Below are 21,617 nucleotides of genomic sequence, written 5' to 3' on the forward strand. Positions count from 1 at the left end.
GATGGGGCATCCATTTGATAGGAATGCCCTGGACGTGGCGGGACCTTTTCCCCATAGCTGGACAGGCTGCCAATTCATCCTAGTAAATCATCAATTATGCCACCCGGTTCCCCAAAGCTATCCCCCTGCATTCAGTGACTGCCCCCATGATAGGCAGTGTCCTCATGAGATGGATTGAATGGGTCAGGATTCCCTGGGAGATCCTCACAGACCAGGGCAAAAACTTCATGTCCAAGATTCTGCAGGGGGTATGTAACCCACTGAAAATTAAACAACTCCGGACTTCCATCTACCACCCCGAGATGGATGGACTAGTGAAGCGCTTTAATCGGACACTAAAAGGGATGACACGGGCATGCATATGGGGCAACCCTCGGGGGTGGGGTGCGATGATCCTGCCCCTTCTGTTTGCAATCAGGGAAGTTCCCCAAGCATCCACCAGGTATGCCCTGTTCGAGCTGGTCTTTGGCCATGATCTGAGGGGACTCCTAGATGTGATCTGCGAAGGATGGGGAACCATGCCGGAGGGGGCGACACTACCGCAGGCCAAGACTGATTTGAGACAGGTTAAAAGAGAGCACTGGTGATAGCTCAAGAGAATCTAGGACAGAGACAAGAAAAACAGAAACAACACTCACAGAAAGAGAACTGAAGCCAGGAGACTGAGTGCTAGTGCTACTAACCGATAGTCCACACAAGTTAAATAGCTCAATAGCAGGGTCCATTCCAAGTAACCAGGTGTATGGGGCCAGTAAACTATGAGGTGCTTTGGACTGAGCCCACTTAGAGAAAACAAATCTATCACATTAACTTATTGAAGAAGTGGTGCCAAAGGGAGGGATACAAGACCCAGTTGAGTGCAAGGAACTAGGAGGAGACAGGGAACCTCAGAGGTTGGGGGAGGACTTGCCGAGACCTGGGGTAGATAACCGACTTAACCCCAAACAGCAAAGGACCTTGAAGGCCTTAGTATCTGAGTATCATGATGTATTCTGCAAGACCCTGGGGGAAGCTCAAGGGGTAGTACATTGCATCCAGACCCCACCCAGACAGATTGTATGTAATCACTGGAGGAGGCTACCCCAGCACCTATGGCCCATGATCAAGCAGGAAATCAACATGATGAAAAAGTTGGGCATCATCGAGGAGTCCCTGAGCCCTTGGAGAAGCCTGGTGGTGGTGGTCCCAAAGACTGATGGGACCGTAAGATTACGTATCGATTATCGGAAGGTAAATGAACTAGCAATATTTGATGCTTTTCCGATGCCCCAGGTAGAAGACATGCTGGAGAAGGCCAGCCAAGCTAAATGCATCTTGACCTTGGACCTCACTAAGGGCTGTTGGCAGATCTCGATGGCTCCAGCTGACAAAGAGAAAACGGCCTTTGGAACCCCATGGGACTTATTCCAATTTAGGAGGATGCCCTTCAGGCTCCATGGGGTGGCAGCCTCGTTCCAGTGCCTGATGGACTGATTGTTGGCCCCCCATAAAGAATACGCAGCCGTGTATATTGATGGCATCATTGTCTTCTCCGACGACTGGGAAACACACTGCCAACACCTTTGAGAGATCCACAATGAACTCCTGACAGGCCAGGTTGACCGCGAACCCCTGCAAGTGTACACTGGGAAAAAAGGAGACCCAGTATCTTGGACTTATGGTCAGACAGGGGAAAATAAAGCCCATAGCTGATAAGGTGGCAGCCATCTGACTACACCTATTACCACAAACACTCAGACAGCTACGATCCTTCCTGGGCTTCACTAATTATTACAGGCACTTTATTAAGGATTTCTCGGAAAAGGAGGCACTCCTGATGGAGATGACCAAAGGCCAGAGGAACAGGCTTCAGTGGAACCCCCAGGCCATCCTAGTCTGCAAACAGGTTAAGACAGCCCTGTGCCAACATCCAGTGCTTTATACCCTGGACTTGGAGAAGGTATTTTTCTTATGAACAGATGCCTTCAGCACAGCATTAGGAGCTATCATCTTCCAGGAGGAGTGGGGGGAAGACAGACTGATAGTCTTTGCTAGCAAAAAGCTGACACCCATGGAGACATGATACTCTACACTTGTGAAGGAGTGTTTGGCTATCAGGTGGGGGGTGGAACTATTTTGTTATTACTTACTAGGTTGAAAATTTGTATTCATCACAGACCATGCACCCCTATGCTGGCTACAAACCATCAAGCTAGATAATGCTAGACTAATGAGATTGTCTCTTGCTTTACAATCCTTTTATTTTACAGTGAAGTACCAGGCGGGGAAGAAGAGCAGGAATGTTGACTTCCTGTCATGCACTGAAGATACAACAGACATGGGTGTGAGGGTGACGAGCTCAGCTGGCCAGGTCAAGGATGGTGAAGACTCAGCAACTCTTAGGGTTTTTTGGGACAAAGGGGTGGGGGGAGGTGTTTAACAGCGGGCTTGGGCGGAACCCCTGTTACTAGGGGTAAAGCCTAGGCACGGGTGAACAGGGAAGCTGGGACACAGCGAGGGGCAGATTGGCCCACCGGGAGAAGATGAGGGGATAATGGCTACCACCATACATAAAAGGCAGGGCTAGGTATCAGACTGGAGAGAAGAAGCAGGTGTTACAGCAGAGCCACTCAGAGTGTAAGGGATGCTACAAATGGGAATGTGAGGAACCGATCCTAGACTGGTGAGATCGGGGGGGAAACACTTACTGAGAGACAGCGGCTGAAGACTGGCTGGCAAGACCATAGGGAGGCGGGGAACACAATCCTTCGAAGGACAATCCCCTGGGATGTTTAGCTTGCTTCCAAAGTGGCGGGGAAACAGCTGTGACCGGGGAAGGAGTGGCAAAGAAGCTCCACCCAGAACACAGGGACCAGCAGCCGGCTGGCCAGACCCCGGGGGGGAAAGACTGAGGAGCACAACCCCGGAGAACAGGCTCCAGAGACAACCAACTCAGCCAGAGCCGTGGAGAGCCCTCCACAACTGGCATCAGAGCAGCAGAGAGGCTGCAATCAACCAAGCGGTGATCCAGCTGCCCCTGTGCTAATGAGGCAATTAGCACAGTCTTACACACTGTAACCACTTAAATAAAATAAGCACTTGATGAAACAATCCACTGGGTGGTCTCGTGTTTCCCACCCCTCCCCTCAGGAAGATCAAATCTTTTTCCATCTCCTTAGTCATGGCAGGCGAATCCTGAGGAAAGAGGGGGTGGATAGCAGATGCACGCCTACACTAATATTGGGAAATTTTTGCCAACATCCACCTATCACTGCTCTGCAGTCCCAGCTCCCACCAGCCCATCACATTCCCAGATGCCACTCCGTGCCTGCCCATGGCCCCATCCCATCCACCCAGCCGAGCGTGCCCTACTCATGGGGGTCTTGACCAGTCTCCATGGAGACCCTGCCTGCTTGCCACTCCCAGCAGTGGGTGAAAGGTGGTCGGGTTGGGTCCAGCCATGGCAGAGACACTAGTAACGGCAGCTGGATGGCGCCACTCCTACGGGGCTGCTTGGAAGTGGAGTCCAGCTGCCGTGGTATACCCACCCTGCTGTATGCCATGGGGCAGCAGAACAGTTTCACACACCACAGCCAAGGCTGCCTCCCATGCCTGGGCCAGGTGGGGCCAAGAGACCTGCTGTGGGCCGTATAGATCCCTTGATGGGCTGGATCTGGCCCGTGAGCCATATTTTGCCCACCCGTGGTCTAAATCTACCCACACAAAACAAATGAAGAGCAGCAACCCATCCACCACTTCAACAAAGCACTTGTTCCAGTGATGTCAATGCGATTACTCGCAAGATCAAGACTGTATCAGATCTGTAAGTACCAGAAAATCAAATTAGAACAACCGTTCTATTATAGTATGCTTCCGGCAGAAGCGAGAAGTAGAATAGAAGAATAGGAACAAGGAGGGCTGTACTGACACATATATACCGCACACTTTGCCTCCCAAAATTAGCCTATCAGGAAAGCCGATTTTTAAATTTCCTAGAATAGAAATAGGGAAGAACTGATATTAAAACTTAAATAGTAGATGCGGCATCTTGGCCAAAAGGTGGAGTAGAGAGACACTGTGCTCTCATAGCTGCCAAGATAGCTGCTGTTTATCTCTGGCCACAGCAGGGCAAAGTGTCAGAGTCCTGTGTTAACCTTCTCAAAGCTGCAGTAGCTATTACTTGAGCACTATAGCTTGTGCATGAAGCTGACTCAGGGTAAGTTTACTGCTGCATTCAGTCTGTAGAATTTTGATAAGGCTTGTTATGTGGAAATACAGCTTTATTATTTACAGGAATTTCCATAAAGACCTACTTACAGGGGAAATGACAGTCCTGCTATTGCCCTTGCAAGGGTTTGGGGCCTAGTCTTGTTGCTGTCCTGCCACACCAGGAATTCCCACTACCTCACTCAGATTGTCTCCTAGGACACCACACTTCCTGGGCACAATGTGTTTCCAGAAGCACTTACTGTGTCCCACAGTTAGTGATGACTGCAAAAATCTTTTGTTTCTACAGTCTCCATTCCAAAAACAAGGTGCTGTCTTATGGGGGGACAGCATGTGGTATACAAGAAAATATGCTTTTCAGTACAGTATTTACAGTTACTAGGCAATCCCAAATTCAAATGGCATTGGCTGAAAATAATACAGTTGTGTACTTTGTTTGGCACTCGTTGAATAGAGGGTGTTTTTGTTTTGTTTTGTTTTTTAAAGTGTCAAAAAAACAAAGAGCTCATTTGTGCCAACCTTTAATAATATGGGCTGAAATTGTCTATGCCTATTGTCTGCTTTAGGTTGCTCTTAAAAAAAAGAAAAATCAGATGTTTCCCAGAACAAACCCAGAGAAAAATATATTGCTGTAAACAAAAATAGATTACAATTTCTCTGGTCAACTCCAGCATACTCTTGCTCTTGGGCAGTTTTTTGCCATTTGGCAAAAGATAGCTTGTGTGTCAGGAACTGGCTGTTACCCTCCCTGTGAAAAACATGAGGCCTAGCTATAAATCTTTGGGAGAGGCAGAGGAAATCACAGATTTCATGTACTTAGTAGAGACTTGTGGGGAACGGGATAAGTGACCCAACCACCTATGTAGCCTCAAGCAGCCTTCAGTACAAGAAGGAATCATGCAGTCAGATAAAAGGACACACTCTTTTTATTTATAGGTCCTCTTCTAATATGGGGGAAAAAGGAAAGGAAGTATCTTGGGAAACCAGGAAGATGAGGGCAGAGGGAACCACAATGGGGATTCTGAATAAGGGAAACAGATCTGGAAGAGATGATGTGATTGGGACCTTATGAAAGAGAGAACACGGTGCAAAGGGTATATAAAAATGTAGAGAGAGAGAGAGAAAACCAGAAGCAGCAGAAATAAGACTGTAACAAGAAATTGCATAGTAAGGGTTAGGAGGTCACTCAACATTTGAGTATTAGAAGCAACATAAAAGAGAAAGAATGCAAGGAAAGGAGTTGTATCTCAGGAAAGAATGAGAGTGAGGACAAGGTGAGGAAGCTAACCAGACAGAAGAGATACAGAAAAACAGGGGAAAGCTGGTTAGAATGCGTCAAATATATAAGGAGTAGGGGAAAAGGCATGAGAAGCATATAGTATTAACATTACAACTTGCTTTTTTAGTCTATTCCTCTTAATATAATTATATATTAAATTATATATATTTCTCTGGTAGACAGCTTATACTGCATCTCTACATATTTGGGTAAAGGGAATGCTTTTCCTTCATACTAGTTTTTATCATCATCATATCTGGCTGCTCTTGGCTCTGTAGTTGAACAGTTGGATATAGTGATCAAAATATCTATATCTATATCCAAATCACTATATCCAACTGTTCAACTAGAGCACTAAGGAAAGCTAGATATGATGAACATATAAGAAACACACACACACATATTATATGGGGAAAAATACTTATTCCATGTTCTAAACTATGTTTAAGGCTCCTGAAGTATGAGGCCATAGCTCTTGTCCTGGTATTTGCTTATGCAGTATATAGCAATATTTGTATTTAAGAAGCATGTTAAGAAGCATGTTTGAATAGAACATTCACTGTGAGATTTCCAAAGTAGACCATGGGGGGAGCTGTTCATTATAGGCAGTAAAGCAGTAGCATTGGCTTGAGATGTAGCTCTGGGGGCCAGGGACAAAAAGAGGACAAGGAGGGACCTGAAACACTGAGACATGAGGGCCAATGATGGTTTAGGGAGATAAATGAATCCAATTATCAAGGCTAGGGGGCTTGCTACATCTATTGAGTCAACTGTTGAACAGTTGGAAAAGCCCACAACAAAAATGGAGATCTGGGTTCCAAAGAAGAAACCTGTATAGAAGACAGGGCTCTGCCCATGGAATAAAAGGAGCAAAAAAGAAAAAGTCACCATTTCATTTGTGTCATGACAGAGTTCTGCTAAGCTTCTCTAGAGTGTGTCTATGATTCATTCCTTCCTTCAAAGTGGAGACTCCAAAGATGGAATTGTCTCACTGGCAATGTCAGAAGCATCCACTTCTAGAATTTAACGCAAGACAATGAAAAAAATGAGACAGGAAAATCTGTTAGAAATCAAGGGACAATCTTTATCAGCTTGTAGGAAAAGATGTACATGAAATGATCAGAGCAACTGGGAGTAGCAGAATAAAGGAAATATTTATGGCACTTGCATCTGATGGACAGCTGATTACTCAGGATTAGTTATCATATCCTTACTAAGAGTGAGTAAAATTTAATTCAGCAAGTAGCTCTTGTTGAAATCAACGGAGCTGCTCTCAGAGTAAGAGACTACTCAATAAGAATAAGAATAGAAGTCTGACCTTGAGATAAAATGCACCACAAAGTTGGTAGATAGTAGACTAGCTCTTCTGTGCATAAAGGACTGGCTGCTAAAACCTTTCTGACAAAATAGTACACAGCTGGCTCTGATGTAGCACTGACTTCAGACATGTCATTAATACCTTCTTGTACAGTTGTAAAGGATTGAGGCATAACAAGGCTGTGCAGTGATAACAATCCCTGAGGCAACATTTGGAAGGTCCCAGAGGATGAACTTTGCTTGAGGGTCTGAACCTTACCTAGTGTAACAAGTTGGCTCTTCAATGAAAGAGGAGTTATTCAGGCAGATCTTGTTCAGTGAAATGAATGTTTTTCAGCAGACTGAAGAAGTCAGTCAAAATAGCCTCAAGACCGCTAGGTCACACAAAGAATCACCAGGCAAAAAAGGAACCCCCAGGGATTCAGAAACTAGAGGATAACCAGCACTGTTCCTAACTCAGGTGGCTTTATTGATAAAGATGGGTGAAGCACAAAGATCCACAGTAATGGCACAATCTTGGGCATCATGGTTCTATTCATTGGGATTCCAAAAGTCACTGTAGCAAGTCATTTTTCCATGGCAAAAAAACAAAACAAAAAACATGCTACACTGAAATTGTTACTACTCTTATTGTTATTACCATAGCTGTTGCTATTATCAGAGATCCTAGTTTTCTGTTTAAAAAACCCAAATTCTCTGATAAAAAATCCTCTATTCTCTGATTTAAAAACCCCAAATCAGCATTTTTCTGCGATTAAAATGAAACACCACTATACATAGGTATCAGACGAGCACAATGTTTTATTGATATAGTTACAATTTTAAAGCGATTTAGAAGCTTAAAATCATTATAATAAAATAAATTCTAAATACCTATACATTTTGGCATTTGATTTTGTTTTTTTTTTTTGTTTGTTTTTTTTTATCATGGAAATTCAGAGCTCCCCCTGCCCTCTTTGTTCACCAAGAAGCGGGTCCAGCTGTGGCTGTCCCTCCACTGCTTTGTGGCTCTAAGCAGCCCTGATATGCTGGTGCCCTACCCCTGCCCATGCCATTACCCCTCACTCCCAAGCCACAGCCTCCCCAGACCTGCTGGTGTCCCTCATTCCCAACCCACAATCCCCCAAATCCCCCAGCCATACTAGATCCCCACACTCCTGACCCACAGCATCCCATCCCTGTTAGTGCCCCATAATCCCGAGTCACAGTCCCCTGGCCCTGCCAGTGCCCCTCACTCCTGACCCACAGCCCCCCACCCCCAGCCACCCAGTGTGTGGGGAACAGAGTGGGTGTATGGGGAAGGGGGGTGTGGGCACAGGCAGTGCACGGCAGGGGCAAACCAGCTCTAGGAACAAGCCGTCTCTGATCTAGAGAGCAGGACCTAGCGTGGGAGGGAGCAACACACCACCATGATGAGGCATGGCAGTCGTGGCACAGAATTATGCCCTCTGCTGCTGCTGGGCAGGCAGGGGGCACCCCATCTTGGTTGTCATGGTGGCATGGTGCTACCTCCCCTATGAGATCCTGCCCGCTGAGCCATGGAGCCAGCTCCTCCAGAACTGATCTAGCCTGACTACAGACCTGTGCCTCATACATGACTGTGGGCACAGAAATCTCAGGAGGCATTTGCCCCCCCTGCTGCATCACCTTGGCCCCCTCAATACATGGCCTGTGACCCCCCCGAAACCCGCCAATATGTTGTGCGCCCCCGCCTTCCCCCAAATGCATCACCTGTGCCCCCTCCCCCTCTGCCCCCAAAGACCTACCTGAAGGGAGCTGCGGGAGATGCTCTCCACCAGTGCCTGGCTGCCACATGTGCATGTGCACATGCACGTCACCCCCCCCCCCCCACCCCACCCCCAGTCCTGCTACCCCCAGCCCCAGGCAGCCCCTTTCAGGCTGGAACTCTGTCAGCCTGTGAGGGGAAACCCATTGTTTCCTGCATTTTTCTGTTAAAGGAGAAAATCCACATTGTTCCACAAAATGAAAACCAAACCCACATCCCTGGTTATTATTGATGGAACTCACTGGCACAGGATGTTGTGTAGGACAGTGCTATAACTGGGTTTAAATGGGAGGTCAAGTCCTCAGGGACTACTGAACACAATAGACAGGGAGGGAACCTCAGGTTTGGTACAACCCTAAATCTGGGACAGCTGGTAACTGGCAGAGTTAGACAGAGGACTCTACACATGCTCTGTTCCTTATGCTCTTCCTCTAAAGCAGCATTTCTCAACCTGTGGGTTATGACCCAAAAGTGGGTCGCAGTATATGAAAGGGTCGCAAACAAACTTTTAAAATGGATCAACAAACTTAAAAAATGGATTCGACTTTAATGAAGAAAAATGTGGGAAACTGGATTTTCCCTTGCAGGCTGGTAGAGTTCCAGCCTGCAAGGGGGTATTTGGGGCCCCTTCTGCCCCATACACCTACCCCCACCCCACATATTGGTGCTGGGCCTGGGGTCAGGGTGCAGCAGGTAAGGAGTAAGGGGTGCTAGGTCAGGACTGGCCACTGAAGTTTAAAAATGGGTCCTGGTACAAAAAAGTTTCAGAACCACTGCTCTAAAGCATCTGCTACTTGCCACTGGATAGTGGGCTAGATGGACCTTTGATCTAATCCAGTATAGCAGCTGTTCTCCAGTGAAATACAAAACAGGATTTGGGACCTGAGATGTCAGAGTGGTCTGAATTGGCCAATGCACTAGGAGGTTTCTAGTAATGTACAGATAATGCACGGATATATTTTTAGAGGACGCCTTGATATACAGCAAGCATTTCAAACAGCACACTGAAGACTTAAGCAAGACATACAAGAGCTTGTAGAACTACGGGGAAAGATTATAAGGTAGTCATATTGCCCACCTCTAAAGTCAGAGAGACGTTATAGCTGGTAAGATGAATATAAAAAGAAGAGTATGCTTGAGATGTGGCTGTTATTCAAAATCTGAGCAAAAAGGTAACTATCAGGTACAAACTCTACTAGATTTCTTGGGCTACTATTATTACCTACTTTATTACTATATATTCATTAAGGATTTCACTTACTGATAAAGACTTTTGGAACCTCTTTTTTTTTTTTTTTTTAAATAAAAGGATCCAATGAACAGAGATAAAAGAATTCCTGCCTAGGAATTCTGCTGAAAAGAAAGCCACCAAGAGATGCTGCAAATACTAGTGAACAGTTGGTCTACCCCACTTAGGAATCATTTGCAGTTCAGCCAGTTTTCATTTGGTCTAAAAGTGAGGGGCATTTAATTAAAACAGCAACATAAGAATAAATGCCGTATGGTCCCAACCATTTACTTAAGCAGAAAATGTACCATACAACCATATACATTCCAGAAAATTAAGATTCCTAGCACTGAAACAGGTTCATATTTAACAGTTTAGGGATTACCTGTACCACACTCTACACTTTTATGTCTAGAGTGACAGATCATTACAGCAATGCAGAAGACCATAGCCTACAGATAGGTACCAGAACTAAAAGATTTAAATTTCATTACAAACCTAGCAGGGAAAGGGGGGTAGGAAGAAATACATAAATTCAGATTCTTTCCCAGATACCCTTGTATGGGAGAAATGTGTTACAGGGTATTGCACTAACTGTGGTAGGTGGTATAGAAGCCAGCATGAGGACAAACTGTGCCAGATCCTTGTTCGGGGGATGTCTAGATGGTAATGGGAGAAGATCCTGCCTCCCACAAAACCTTCCTTAAGCCAAGAAGTGCTTAAAAGGATCACAGAATAAAAGACCCCTAACGCCTCCCTGAAATGAATAACTGAATAGAACAGCAGAAGTTACCACTGAATAGGATGCCACAAAATGGCAACAAACTTCCCAACTGGAAGACTCAGACATCAAAATGGGGCTGATTTAAGATTAGTTAGAACGGTTCAAGTAGGATCCAAAAAGGGTGGAGGAAGAACCATAACTCATGTTTGTAAACAAGGCTACCAGAATTTGTATGGTCTACTTAGGGACTGAAAGTATAAGTTCTCTGAGGCAGGGAATGTCCGTTACTCTGTTTGCATAATGTCTTCAGCCATAAGATCCCAGTGTTTCTATTGGAATACGATGAATACTAGTCCATTAGCCATAGGAGGAAGACAAACAGCAGTTAGCTGTATATCATTAAATGGAAGGGAAGGAGGTCCAAAGAAAGGCCCCTCACTGCAAAAGAGTAGGTGGCAGAGAGTGGTAGGGCTAGTTTGCATCAATTAGCTAGATTTACAATGTATTTATAAATCGTGTGTTTAATATATTTGCATAGATCAATCCAACAACCACACACAAAAGTCACTAATTGACCAGGGGTGGATCCAGAGCAGGTGCAGTTGCACAGTCACCACCAACCCCCTCCCCCACATTCTTTCAGACTACGCCACAGGAGCAGCAGCCAGGCCTTTATTATTTGAAGCCCCCTCTCAGCACCCCTTTTCTTCTACTCTGTGCTCAGCAGCACCTTCCCCCCCCCCCCAACACTGCTCCCTGCTTTGTCCGGCCCCCCTCTGCTGTCGAGGGGGGTCAGAGCCACGGGGGGGACACAGCCATGCTGTGTGGGGAGCCAGGCTCAGCAGCCGCAGGTAGGTTCCCCCTACCTGCCCAGTTGGCCTGGGCATTCCTTACCCAGCCTGAACAGGCTTAGGAAAGGGGAACCCACATGTTGCCAGTGTTGTCTTTGATTGACCCTGTCTCCCCATGCAGTTACTTCCCACAGCCCCAGACAGGACGCTGCAAAACAGCTGGGACAATAGCAGGTGGCATAAGAAGTTACACTACCTTTCCTATGCTCAGAGGCATAAGCAGAGATAGCATTGTGGGGAGGTGCTGCTGAGCATAAAGGGGAAGGGAAGGAGTGCTAGGGTGGGGAGGCTTCTTACCTCATTTGGTGATTTTATGAAATCCTCCAGCTACTGTTCCTGTGGCATAGTCTGCCAGCCCTGGGAGGGGAGAGGAGAGGAGCTAGAAGAAGGGGTGCAGCCACCCCTGCAACACCAGTCAGTTTCTGTCTTTTCAGAATCCTGGATTTGCCTATGTAACTGACTGTTCAGAAACTTTGTCCTTCAGTTTCAATTTCCACCATGACTGACAACTTGGGTATCAACATCTATAAAGATAATTTTTCCTCACTACTATCAGCAAGCCCTTTGTGTAGGCTAATGGTAAAAACAGCCAGAGAACCCATGAAAATGCTATGGGAAACAGCAGAAGCTCAGCAGTCAGAGGAAAAGCATATTACGTCAGGAAGCTGAAGACTAGATCTGTGTAGCCCATAAGGTTACACAGTACTCATAAGGGACAGTCCTTGTGAGCAGTCTCAGAGGGAAATCCATCATCACAAAATTACCTAATGTATGTCATAGAAAATAGGGTCCTATAGGCAATGCGAAACTGAGAAGGACTGGCTCAACCAAAGTACTTCACTAGACAGTGGGCATGTCTACATGTGTGTATTCATGCAATGCAATAAACTTTGGTGCTCATCGGGGGGTGGGGGGGTGGAATAACTAAACATCAGGGAGGAGCAATAAGGGGCAATACTAGCTAAAGAACAAACAGCTATCAACTGGCTGTGAATAAATGTAGGTTGACAATTTCTAGCCATCTTGGGAGCAATCATCATGGAGGTAAAGGCCCAAACTGATTCATAGCATCAACTGGCTCCATGCTGGAAAGATGACAGCAGAGGATTGTATTGTATTAACAAGGAGGTCATTTTCAGTACTATTTCTTATGAATTGACCAGTTTCCTGCCATAACTGTTCAACTACAAGTTTCAGTGGAATAATGGGATATCATATCAAGTCACTTGGTAGCTTGATATGGAAATAGCTTTTAGAAAATATTGTTGGAAAGTTGATTATAGCTACCAGACAGAACAACCCAGGCACTACCACAGCCTACAAAGATATAATAAATCCTGTGCCAGTGAGGAATCAGAGATTGTAGATGGACAGAAGAAACAGACATTCAGATCCAAATGCCTTTTTGGCTAGGGACAGAAGTTACATATAAACTGGTTTAAGTGATCAAAAACTGGTTTAAACCTGTAACAGAACATAAGTTCACTGTACATAAACCAGTTTCAAAATGGCTAAAACTGGTTTGCGATAAACCTGGTTGAATCAGATTGAACTGATTTGAGTCCAAACCAGTTTATGAAACTTTCGTCACAGACCCCTTCCTGGTTTAAGTTAAAGTTAAACTAGAGTCCCTCAGCATCCCAGTATGCTCTGAAGTCGTGGGTTGAGCTGTCTGCTCCAGCAGAGTGGGGCTGGCCCTGCCCCTCTTCTCCCTAGCCAGAGCGCCGGGGGAGGTGGAGGCAGGGACAGGGGCGTGGCCAGGCACCAGCTCCCCTAAGGGGAAACAGGCGTGGAAGAGGTTTATTCCCCCCTCCCTTCCCTGTCCCAAGAGCATGGACCTGTCAGGCATTGCTCACTGCTCCAATGGTGGAGTTGGGGCCCTAGCAGCAGGCCTGAAATGAACTGGCCAGGGAGGGGTGTTATTCCCATGGACCCGAGCTAGGGCCCACCTGGTGCTCCCCCTTCACTGCTGAGGCAGCAGAGGTGGGGGCACAGGTAGACAGCAGCTGGCATGGCCCCAAGGCAGAGGGGGCAGGGAGGGAGTTTATTCCCCTCTCTACCCCCTGGGGACCGCAGCCAGGGTCTGCCCACCCTGACCACCACTGCTGATCATTCCCTGTGCAGTGTAAGTGGCAGAATAAGCCCCCTCCCTGCCCCCTCCACCAGATGCCAGAGGGAAGAGGGACATAACCCCATCCCTGCCCCCTCGCCTAAGGGGGCCATGCCGGCTGGCCTCTGGCAGTGCCCCTGCACCTGCTGCTGGAACAGTGAAGGGGAAGCAACTGTGATGGGGGTAGCACCCCCACTCACGGTTTCCCTGAGCATGAGCCTCTTCCTGTTGGGGGGGGGGGGGGAAGGGCTTTGCTGTGGGGAGGTCAGAGCTGCTGCAGACTGTGCTGGGCAAGTGGTGGCAGCCATGCCCCCCCCCAAAACACAGCTTCCTTGCAGCTGAGGGTGCACTGTAGTATGCCTGCAGTGGCTCCTGGTCTGAGCCACTGCAGGCATGTGCCTGCATTTCCTCAGTGCAGAGGGAATATCTCTTCCTTTCAAATTGGTTCAATCTAGCCAGGTTAGACTAACCTGCAAAGATTGAATCAATTCAGGCTTGGGCTTTTTGAATGTCTGTGCCTAGACTTCATGACTACTTGAGAGAGCAGCATTTTCAGTTTCAAATGCAGATGCTAACTAGAGGACCCTTGTGATCAATGCTGTTGCTGTATTGCATATTGCCTGTCAGTGTCAAATGGATACTAGAAATGGAACTTTATAGTCGCTCTACACATTTAAGAACAACACACTGGCGCACACAAAGAATATATTTATAAAGGAGGAGAGTAACTACGCAAGAATGAGGCCACATTTTCAATACTACTAGTGGTTAAGCTATAGTAAGACTTTCTTATCCTAAAAGCATGTTTGAAACAACATGAAAGTGGATAGTTGTTTAAAGGGAAAGTTAAAATGGGGTAGAGAGGTGCTGACTGAACTAGGAAAAGAGAAGCAGCTTATTCAAGCTTCTCTCTGGCAGAGCACCAGTGCTCTATAGAATGCCTGAGAATGGGCTCGGGAGAAAATGTTGACATGGAGAAAAGAAAAGAAGGTCTGAGACGCAGGGTCTTAGGAGACTGCAAAGACTTTTCTGCACAGAGTCCAATACAAACAATTGGACTCCACTTTTGCTACCACTTATTAGCTTAAAAAGCCCACACCCCCCTTTTTTTTTTTTTTTAAATCTGTTCAGTCACTTGGAAACAAACAAGACTCAACAATACTTCCAGATTATAAATTTTCATTTATATAATCCTTACTCATGTAAGTATGTACCTTTATAACCATTTTTACATTAAAAAAATATATATATATTATACACACACACACACACACACAAATCAAATTTCAAGTGCAAATGCTAGCTAGACAATCCCTACGATCAATAGTATAGACATTTAACGTGCTGCCTGCCAGCAGGAGATATCATTCTTTGTCCCCTTTCCCCCAAATATAATTTTCATTAATTTAACGCCCCCCCCCCGAAATCTAAGGCATAGCCTGGTACACTGAAAGTTTTCTGTATATTTTTAATTTTAGTGAACCGTTTAATGGCTAAATATTATAAAAACTTGTTTTATTTCAGTTTGTTGCAGCATGTAAATTGCAGTGCTGATTACAGTGAACTAATGTTTATTTTGTAAGAGCTGGTTTGATGAAGAGAGTAAGAGGGTTGAACTGTACTGTTTGTTCTTTAAAAATGAAGCAACACATGATAGTTCTTACTGTCATTTGGACATTTACGTAGGACATTAACTGACAATGCCATGCTGCTTTCATAGGTATCAACTTCCAGTTGATCAAAAAACCGTTTGGAAAAAGGCAGCAATAGAATAAGAATAATGCATTATTCCAATTCTGGCTTTGACACTGTAGCTATTATTTGGCATATTTTATTCAGAAGAGAATTATCTTTGTTACCCCTGGCATAACTGACTGCCTCATAACATAGCTTTCAAGAGGTTAACTACTAACTGTATTTGTCTTGTAATAAAGTATTAATGGCAAACAATACTGCTGCTCTGTTTATCTCTGTGGTTTTTGTAAGCTTGACCTCAAGATACAAAATTAATCAACTCTTGCTGAATGGCAGACTGGGAGATAGATGACCATCGTTATGTTGTTTTTATAGATGGATAAACTTGGGTACAGGGATATTAAGCTAAAAGGTCATATAGCAGCTCAGTGGCAGAGCTAAAATCTATCTCATTGCAATGTCACCAAATGAATGGCTGTAGAGTACTTTAAGATCATTAAATTAAGAAGTGCTATAGGAGTACTATAAAATTAGCATCTAGGCATAAAGTTGGTAAATTCAGCACAGTTCAAGGTAGGGAACATCTACATTATTTCAGATTCTTTCTTTTCCTCAAATAAGTTTGCTATTATGAACTTAAGATAAAAAACTGATGCTACACTCCTAGAACTGTCAATGCAATGCGAGTAGAAAGATTATACTTTATATACAGCACATAATCCCTGGTATTACATTTTGGAGAACCTATGTTCATTTCCATTAATTAACCAGCAATTTAGGATCCATGCAGAACCTGTCTAAATCTGTCCTGTTTTACTTATCAAACTTGTCGGATACTAAATACCAAACATGAGTTCAAAATTAGCTGCAAAAATTCCATTTTGTACATAATTCTGCAAGGAAGCCTGTACTTTACTACTCACAGAGCACTCTTTTTTTACTGAGCCAAGCTGAGCCAGGCAAAGAGAAATATATGTATTAAATAAGCATGGATACCAGCCAGGGCTACCATTAAACAGGGATCAACATCTAAAATATGAGTAGTTAAGGCTTTGGGAAACTTTTGATGTGGAAAGCCAGTACAACAGGAAGGATCAGTGCTGACAAGATTACACCTTCTACAGCCATGGCTGCAAGTACATCTTCTCAACCCATTCCTTGGAAGGAATAAAATGGGGAACAGAAGAAGTGCTGGATGAATATTTTCTCTCTTTGCAAGAAAGAAAATCTGGCTTCCAGCAAATAGCTGTTCAGAGACACTAGAACACCAAGAGGTGGACAGTAGGAATTTATTTCTGTCAATATAAGCTCAAGATAGAAAAATATGACACTTGAACAAACACTTTGGAAGCCCGTGGAGAATAAATATGTGGTTTCAAATTTTTGTGGACTTCAGCAAAGTCATTTCTAGGTGTTTAATCTTTTTAATGGACTTACCGTATACATTTTGAAAAAGCTTCAGACTGTAAAAGGGGTATGAAAGGAACCCAGATTTGGAGGTGAATTTACGTAACTACAAGCAGGGGAAAAAAATTCTTCGTCCTTTATTTACAAGGCATGTTGCAGTGCTTACAATACCCATTTTTGTAATCAGAATCTGAACTTTTTGCTGAAGTTAATAAAAACTGAAGTTCCTTTCAAAAAATGTACCAGACCTTTTACAGCAGAATGGATGGACTTGAAGACACTTGAAAGTAAAGCCAATGTTTAACGTCAGCATAAGTACAATCATCTCAGTGGTATATCAGGGGTCTTCCAAAATAAGGAGACAGTTTTAAAAAGACCAATTTAATTTTATTTGTTGTCTACAGTTCAAGGAGGGGGGTGTTCCACAGACCCAGAGGCAAAGATCTACATATCACTTTAAAAGTTCCCCTCCCCACACATGCACACAAACCCAAATGTCTTTTGCTCAGGCATGGTTTTTCTCCTATGTAAGTAAATAGTAGAGCTCCCACAGATCCCAGGGAGCCCAGAAACTCAAGTTATTTATATTCTTGACCATATCAGGATGGCAAATCAATCATAGGGGCAGAACTGGATAAAGTCCTAGCAGAACTCTTTAATCACAATTCAGAGAGGGAGAGTGTTAATTGCTTAACACTGCCGCAAGAACAAGGAACTTTGAAAGAAAAAAAAAAAAAAAAAGGTGGTAAATTCAATGCATGATGCACAATTACTGTGGAGAACTCATTGCCATAAGGTACCAATGATTTCAGAAGCTCAAGGTGATTAAATAAAAGGGCTGAACATCTATACAGAGAACAGGACTAGGCAGAGTTATGACAGCTTTGGAAGTTAGAGAAGCCTTCATCTCTACCTCTAGGTAGTAGGAAACATTAGCTGGAGGGATGGGACAGGTTGTGCCTTCACTGCCTACAGTTCTTTGCACCTTCCTTTCTCATTTTGCACTGGCTTTTGGTGGCAATGAGGTAGGGAAGGACATGGACCACTGGCTCCATGCAGCCTGGCAGTTCTTCTGTTAAGACTTGCCCTAATGTGTGGGGAATGTTAATGCATTGGCAACTGATGTGAGAACTGAGGAGGATCTTTTCCAGGATCTCTTTTCCCCAAGTAACCCTCTCTGCAGTTCAAGGTCACTGCCTCTTACCCAGCAGAACTGCAAGGACCCTCCAGCCTCACTCAGCTCTCTCTCCACCAAGGTTATGATCAAGTAACTCAGTGCCTTCAGAAGTGTGTGCGTGCGCGTGACTCCCCCCCAATTTCAGTTTTAAAGCAAACTGCAGGACACTATGTTTTTGATGCAGAACAATTAGCAAAAGCAGCAGGGGATGCTTGCCAATAAACACCAAGACTTGAGGTTAAGCAGCTGTAACTGCATTCATCGTTTTAGGAATCCAGTTATTTGCAGAAGCTTTGAGAGAGCAAACACACCCAGGGAAGGCAGGAGCAGCAGGGGGTTCTCCTTACCTTCACATTGTTTCCCCTCGCCTTTGTAACCCGGTTTACAGATACATTTGTAGGCTTTCAGTGTGTTCTGACAAATGGCATCAATGTGGCAGTCGTCTGTCCCCTCTGCACATTCATCCACATCTGGAATGACAGAATGAATCCAAGAGGAGAGCTATAGGAACGCATTTCAACAGAGATCCTAGCCCAGAGAGCTCTGGCTACTAACATCCCAGCTGCAGAAGCAGTTTGGTTCTCTCTTTAACGTGGGGCAAAGTGTTGGGTGGGTTGCACGATATAAAAACAGATTGCAACTGTCATTCTCTCCCCAATTTGCAAATGAGGCCATTTCTATTCCTGTAAAAGGCTGAGAGAGTAAACCCCTTCAGCAGCGTGTGCATCCAAATCGTATTGTTCACACAGGCAAGGAACTAGAAGTTTTATATCTACCGTCTGGGTCATAGGTATACCCTCGGGAGGGGGAAAGAGGGGGAACGACGTACAAACTAGTGTTACTCAAATCTATTAGACTAATCAAAACCCATGTCAATGACCTCTGAAAGGCGAAGCAAAGCTCCTGTGCACATTGCTAGAAAACACATCACTATCCTGGCAGGGCAGAGAGGGGGAAAAACGTATTTGAAGAATCAAGACACATGAAGCTTCTTTACTGAGGGGTATAAAATGAATGGAAGAGCATGTGACAGGGGTATGGGTTGTAGCTGTGTTGGTCTAAGGACACAGGCAGACAAGGATATTTGGGTAAATCTGGTATCTTTTATTAGACCAACTCAAATATCAAATTTACCCAAAGAACTTTGTCTGGAAGAGTACGTGACACTGGAAAAGTTAGAAAGGACACACAACAACACTGCACCCCCTCCTCCAAACTCAGGAGAGCCTTTCAGGGGTGTTGGTCACATAGGTAGATGTGATCTCTTTTATTAGGCCGTTTAAATAGTTGGAAATATTGTTCTTTGCAAGCTTTCGGCACAAACACCCTTCTTCAGGCAGAGGGAGAGTCTCTGAGGGCATTCTTCATCCAGAGGTTTCAGCGCAGAACTGAAGGACTCAAGGAGCCAAGGTTAGCTTTCTTGCAGGAGGAATCCCCCCTCTCCAAAAAAGTTCATTGAGGAGCTCTGGTTTTCTCCTTGGATATTTAGATGAGGGAGGGGGGGGGAGGCAAGCTGGGAGGAGCCGAGGGAATTTTAATGAAGAGCACAGAGAGAAGCTGAACCCTTTTCTCTGGGTGCACATGGGAAACTAGCACAAGCCAAGGCAATCTGCACCCATTCCTCAGGGCTCCCTCCTCCTGGCTGGAGAAGAGCTAAGGGAGAGGGAAAATGACTGACCCTTTGGGGGGGGAAAATGTCTACATCTATAGGAGACAAGCCCTTCAGAGCTAGTGGAAGAGTGGTTTTATTTTGTTTTTTTAACAGTGGAAGAGAATGGCCCAGGGCTATTGATTGCTGCCTTCATGTCAATAAGAAAAGTCCTCCTTGCTGGGAATGCACTTTAAATGGCTTTCCGCACAATTGAATGCAATAGGCACATCTGGGGCTCCTTAGCTACACACAAGCAGAGAGGGAGCCCTTCTGATTAGGAGGGATATTTTATCATCAATTAACCAAGCCTGGATCCAACCAGGCTGGGCTTGCTGTTTATAAAGTCGGGGGGGGGGGGGAGATGAGAGCGAGCCCAGTGACATCCATGTGCAGTTTGTTTCATGCCAATTAGATGAACAGATCCTCCCAAAAGGTGCAGTAAAGTGAAAACAGTTTGATTGTTAGCCTGAAATCCTAACGCTAATTGTTTCAGAAATGCTCACTCAGCCATCTCCAGGGATTAAACAAGGATCCTTGAAAGTCACCGTGGGGAGGGGAGGAATAATCATATATTGTGGCAATGCAGAAGACTTTGCAAAGAAGGGGTGCTCCCCTTCAAGGATCTTCCCAAGAATGTTTTTTTTTCTTTAAAGGGATGGGGTGGGGAGAGAGAGACGTCCCCCCTCAAGTTCTGCCTCCCCTAGAAAACGTGGAGCTGCTGAGATTCCTTCTCTGCCCCCCACCCCCAGTTTATTTTAGCTGCTGGGCCAGTGCAGATCTAGATATGATTTATATGAATTGGCTTAGGAGGGCTGAGAGTGTTGTTCAGAGTCAGTCAAGCACAAAAAGGAAGGAAAGAAAAAAAAGGGGGGGGAGTTTTTTGTTTTTTTTTTTAAATGCCTGAAGTTCATACTTTTGACTCATTAAACCGGCACCCATTTCCCATCAAGATCAGCAAAAATGACAGCTGGGCTCCTTTATAAGGCGGTCAGAAATTCAAACTGCAATGAGCCAAGGAGGACATCTCACAGCAACCAGAGGATGCCTGGGAGTCAGGCGTGAATGCCAATGAGTCAAATGAAAGGAGCAAAACCAAATATGAGCCTTTCCCCCGCTACAAAATCTCCCGCTGCCTGGGCCCCCAGTGCTTATGCTTGCTCCCTTTTATTTAATGTAAAAGCTTTTCCGATGGGGAGAAACAGGCACCCCCCACCCTCCCCATCTCACCTGCCAAGGTTGTTTTTGTTTAAGTAAATCTGCAAGGGCTCTCTGCATCCTGAAAAGCTGACCCAATAAGACCCCGCTGTCACAACGCATTTCTATGAAAAGTTGTTATCTATCTATATGGTCGCAGCAGAGCCCAGGCTCAGCAGTCTGCTGGCTAGGAAAAGTGCAAAGCAAGTGGAGGACAATGTCAGCTGGATCAAGGGAGAACTTTAAATAAAGGACGGGATACTCAGGCTCAAAAAAAAAAAAATCTAGCTTTTTACACAGAGCCATTCAGGGCAGCGATTTTAGGGGCACTTATGAAAAAGTAACATCCCCCCGTACGGAAAACAAAAAACAAAAAAAAAAAACCCATTCATTTCCTTCCAAAAATTGCTGCAAAAGCATTTGACCCCCAGGAAAACTCCCTTGGCAGCCCCATATTAGCACCCCGCCCGCTGCAAGAAAGAAAGGGTGGGCAAAGAGCACCCCAGCCCCAGCAGCAATTGCATCCCAGCCCAAGCGAGAAGGTGGGCAATCTGTCTTACCTGGGACCCCGCTGCCCCCCGCAAGCCTGCCCGTGGAGAATAGGGCGACCAGCAAACAAAAGTCCCACCGCGGCAAGCAAACAGTCCCCATGTTCATGATAGGATGCAATGCAGCTGGTGCGCGGCTTTGATAAGAGACGCGCCCGGGACTAGCAGAAGGGAGCCGGAGACACTGACGCGCTGACAGCATCCCGCTGATTCGCAGAGGGACCCGCGGGGTGGGCGGGACAGACAGGGACTAGTGCCAATCCAGCATCAGGCTCGGGAGTGGGGGGAGGGGTTGCTGGGAGAGGGCTTTGAACTCTCCCCTTCTCCCTCTGAGAGAGCGCCCCGGCCCCTCTTGCCCCCGCCCCCAGGCTCTCACCCCGAGCATGAGTGCTCCCAGGTGAGCAGCACCGAGTCCTTGCTTTTCTTCCTTTTCTTCCCGTGCCT

General features: G+C 45.5%; 1 protein-coding gene across 7 annotated transcripts in view; it reads right to left on the reverse strand.

Annotated features, from left to right (window-relative positions):
- Window positions 1-21,366, reverse strand: part of SCUBE1 (signal peptide, CUB domain and EGF like domain containing 1) — a 383,661-nt gene extending 362,295 nt beyond the window's left edge. For 5 of the 7 annotated variants that reach the window (XM_019481710.1, XM_019481707.1, XM_019481706.2 and 2 more), the window contains exons 1-2: window positions 21,186-21,365; window positions 18,128-18,250 (exon numbers count right to left, since the gene is read on the reverse strand). In XM_019481710.1, the coding sequence (XP_019337255.1) occupies window positions 18,128-18,250; window positions 21,186-21,282 (220 nt within the window). In that variant the 5' untranslated portion in view covers window positions 21,283-21,365. Of the gene's footprint in view, window positions 1-18,127; window positions 18,251-21,185 lie in introns of all 7 variants that reach the window. The other 2 variants (XM_019481708.1, XM_014610299.3) reach the window with 2 other exon arrangements.
- Between the last annotated feature and the right edge of the window lie 251 nt (window positions 21,367-21,617).

Source organism: Alligator mississippiensis, chromosome 4, assembly GCF_030867095.1.
Source record: "Alligator mississippiensis isolate rAllMis1 chromosome 4, rAllMis1, whole genome shotgun sequence".
Classification (NCBI taxonomy): Eukaryota; Metazoa; Chordata; order Crocodylia; family Alligatoridae; genus Alligator; species Alligator mississippiensis.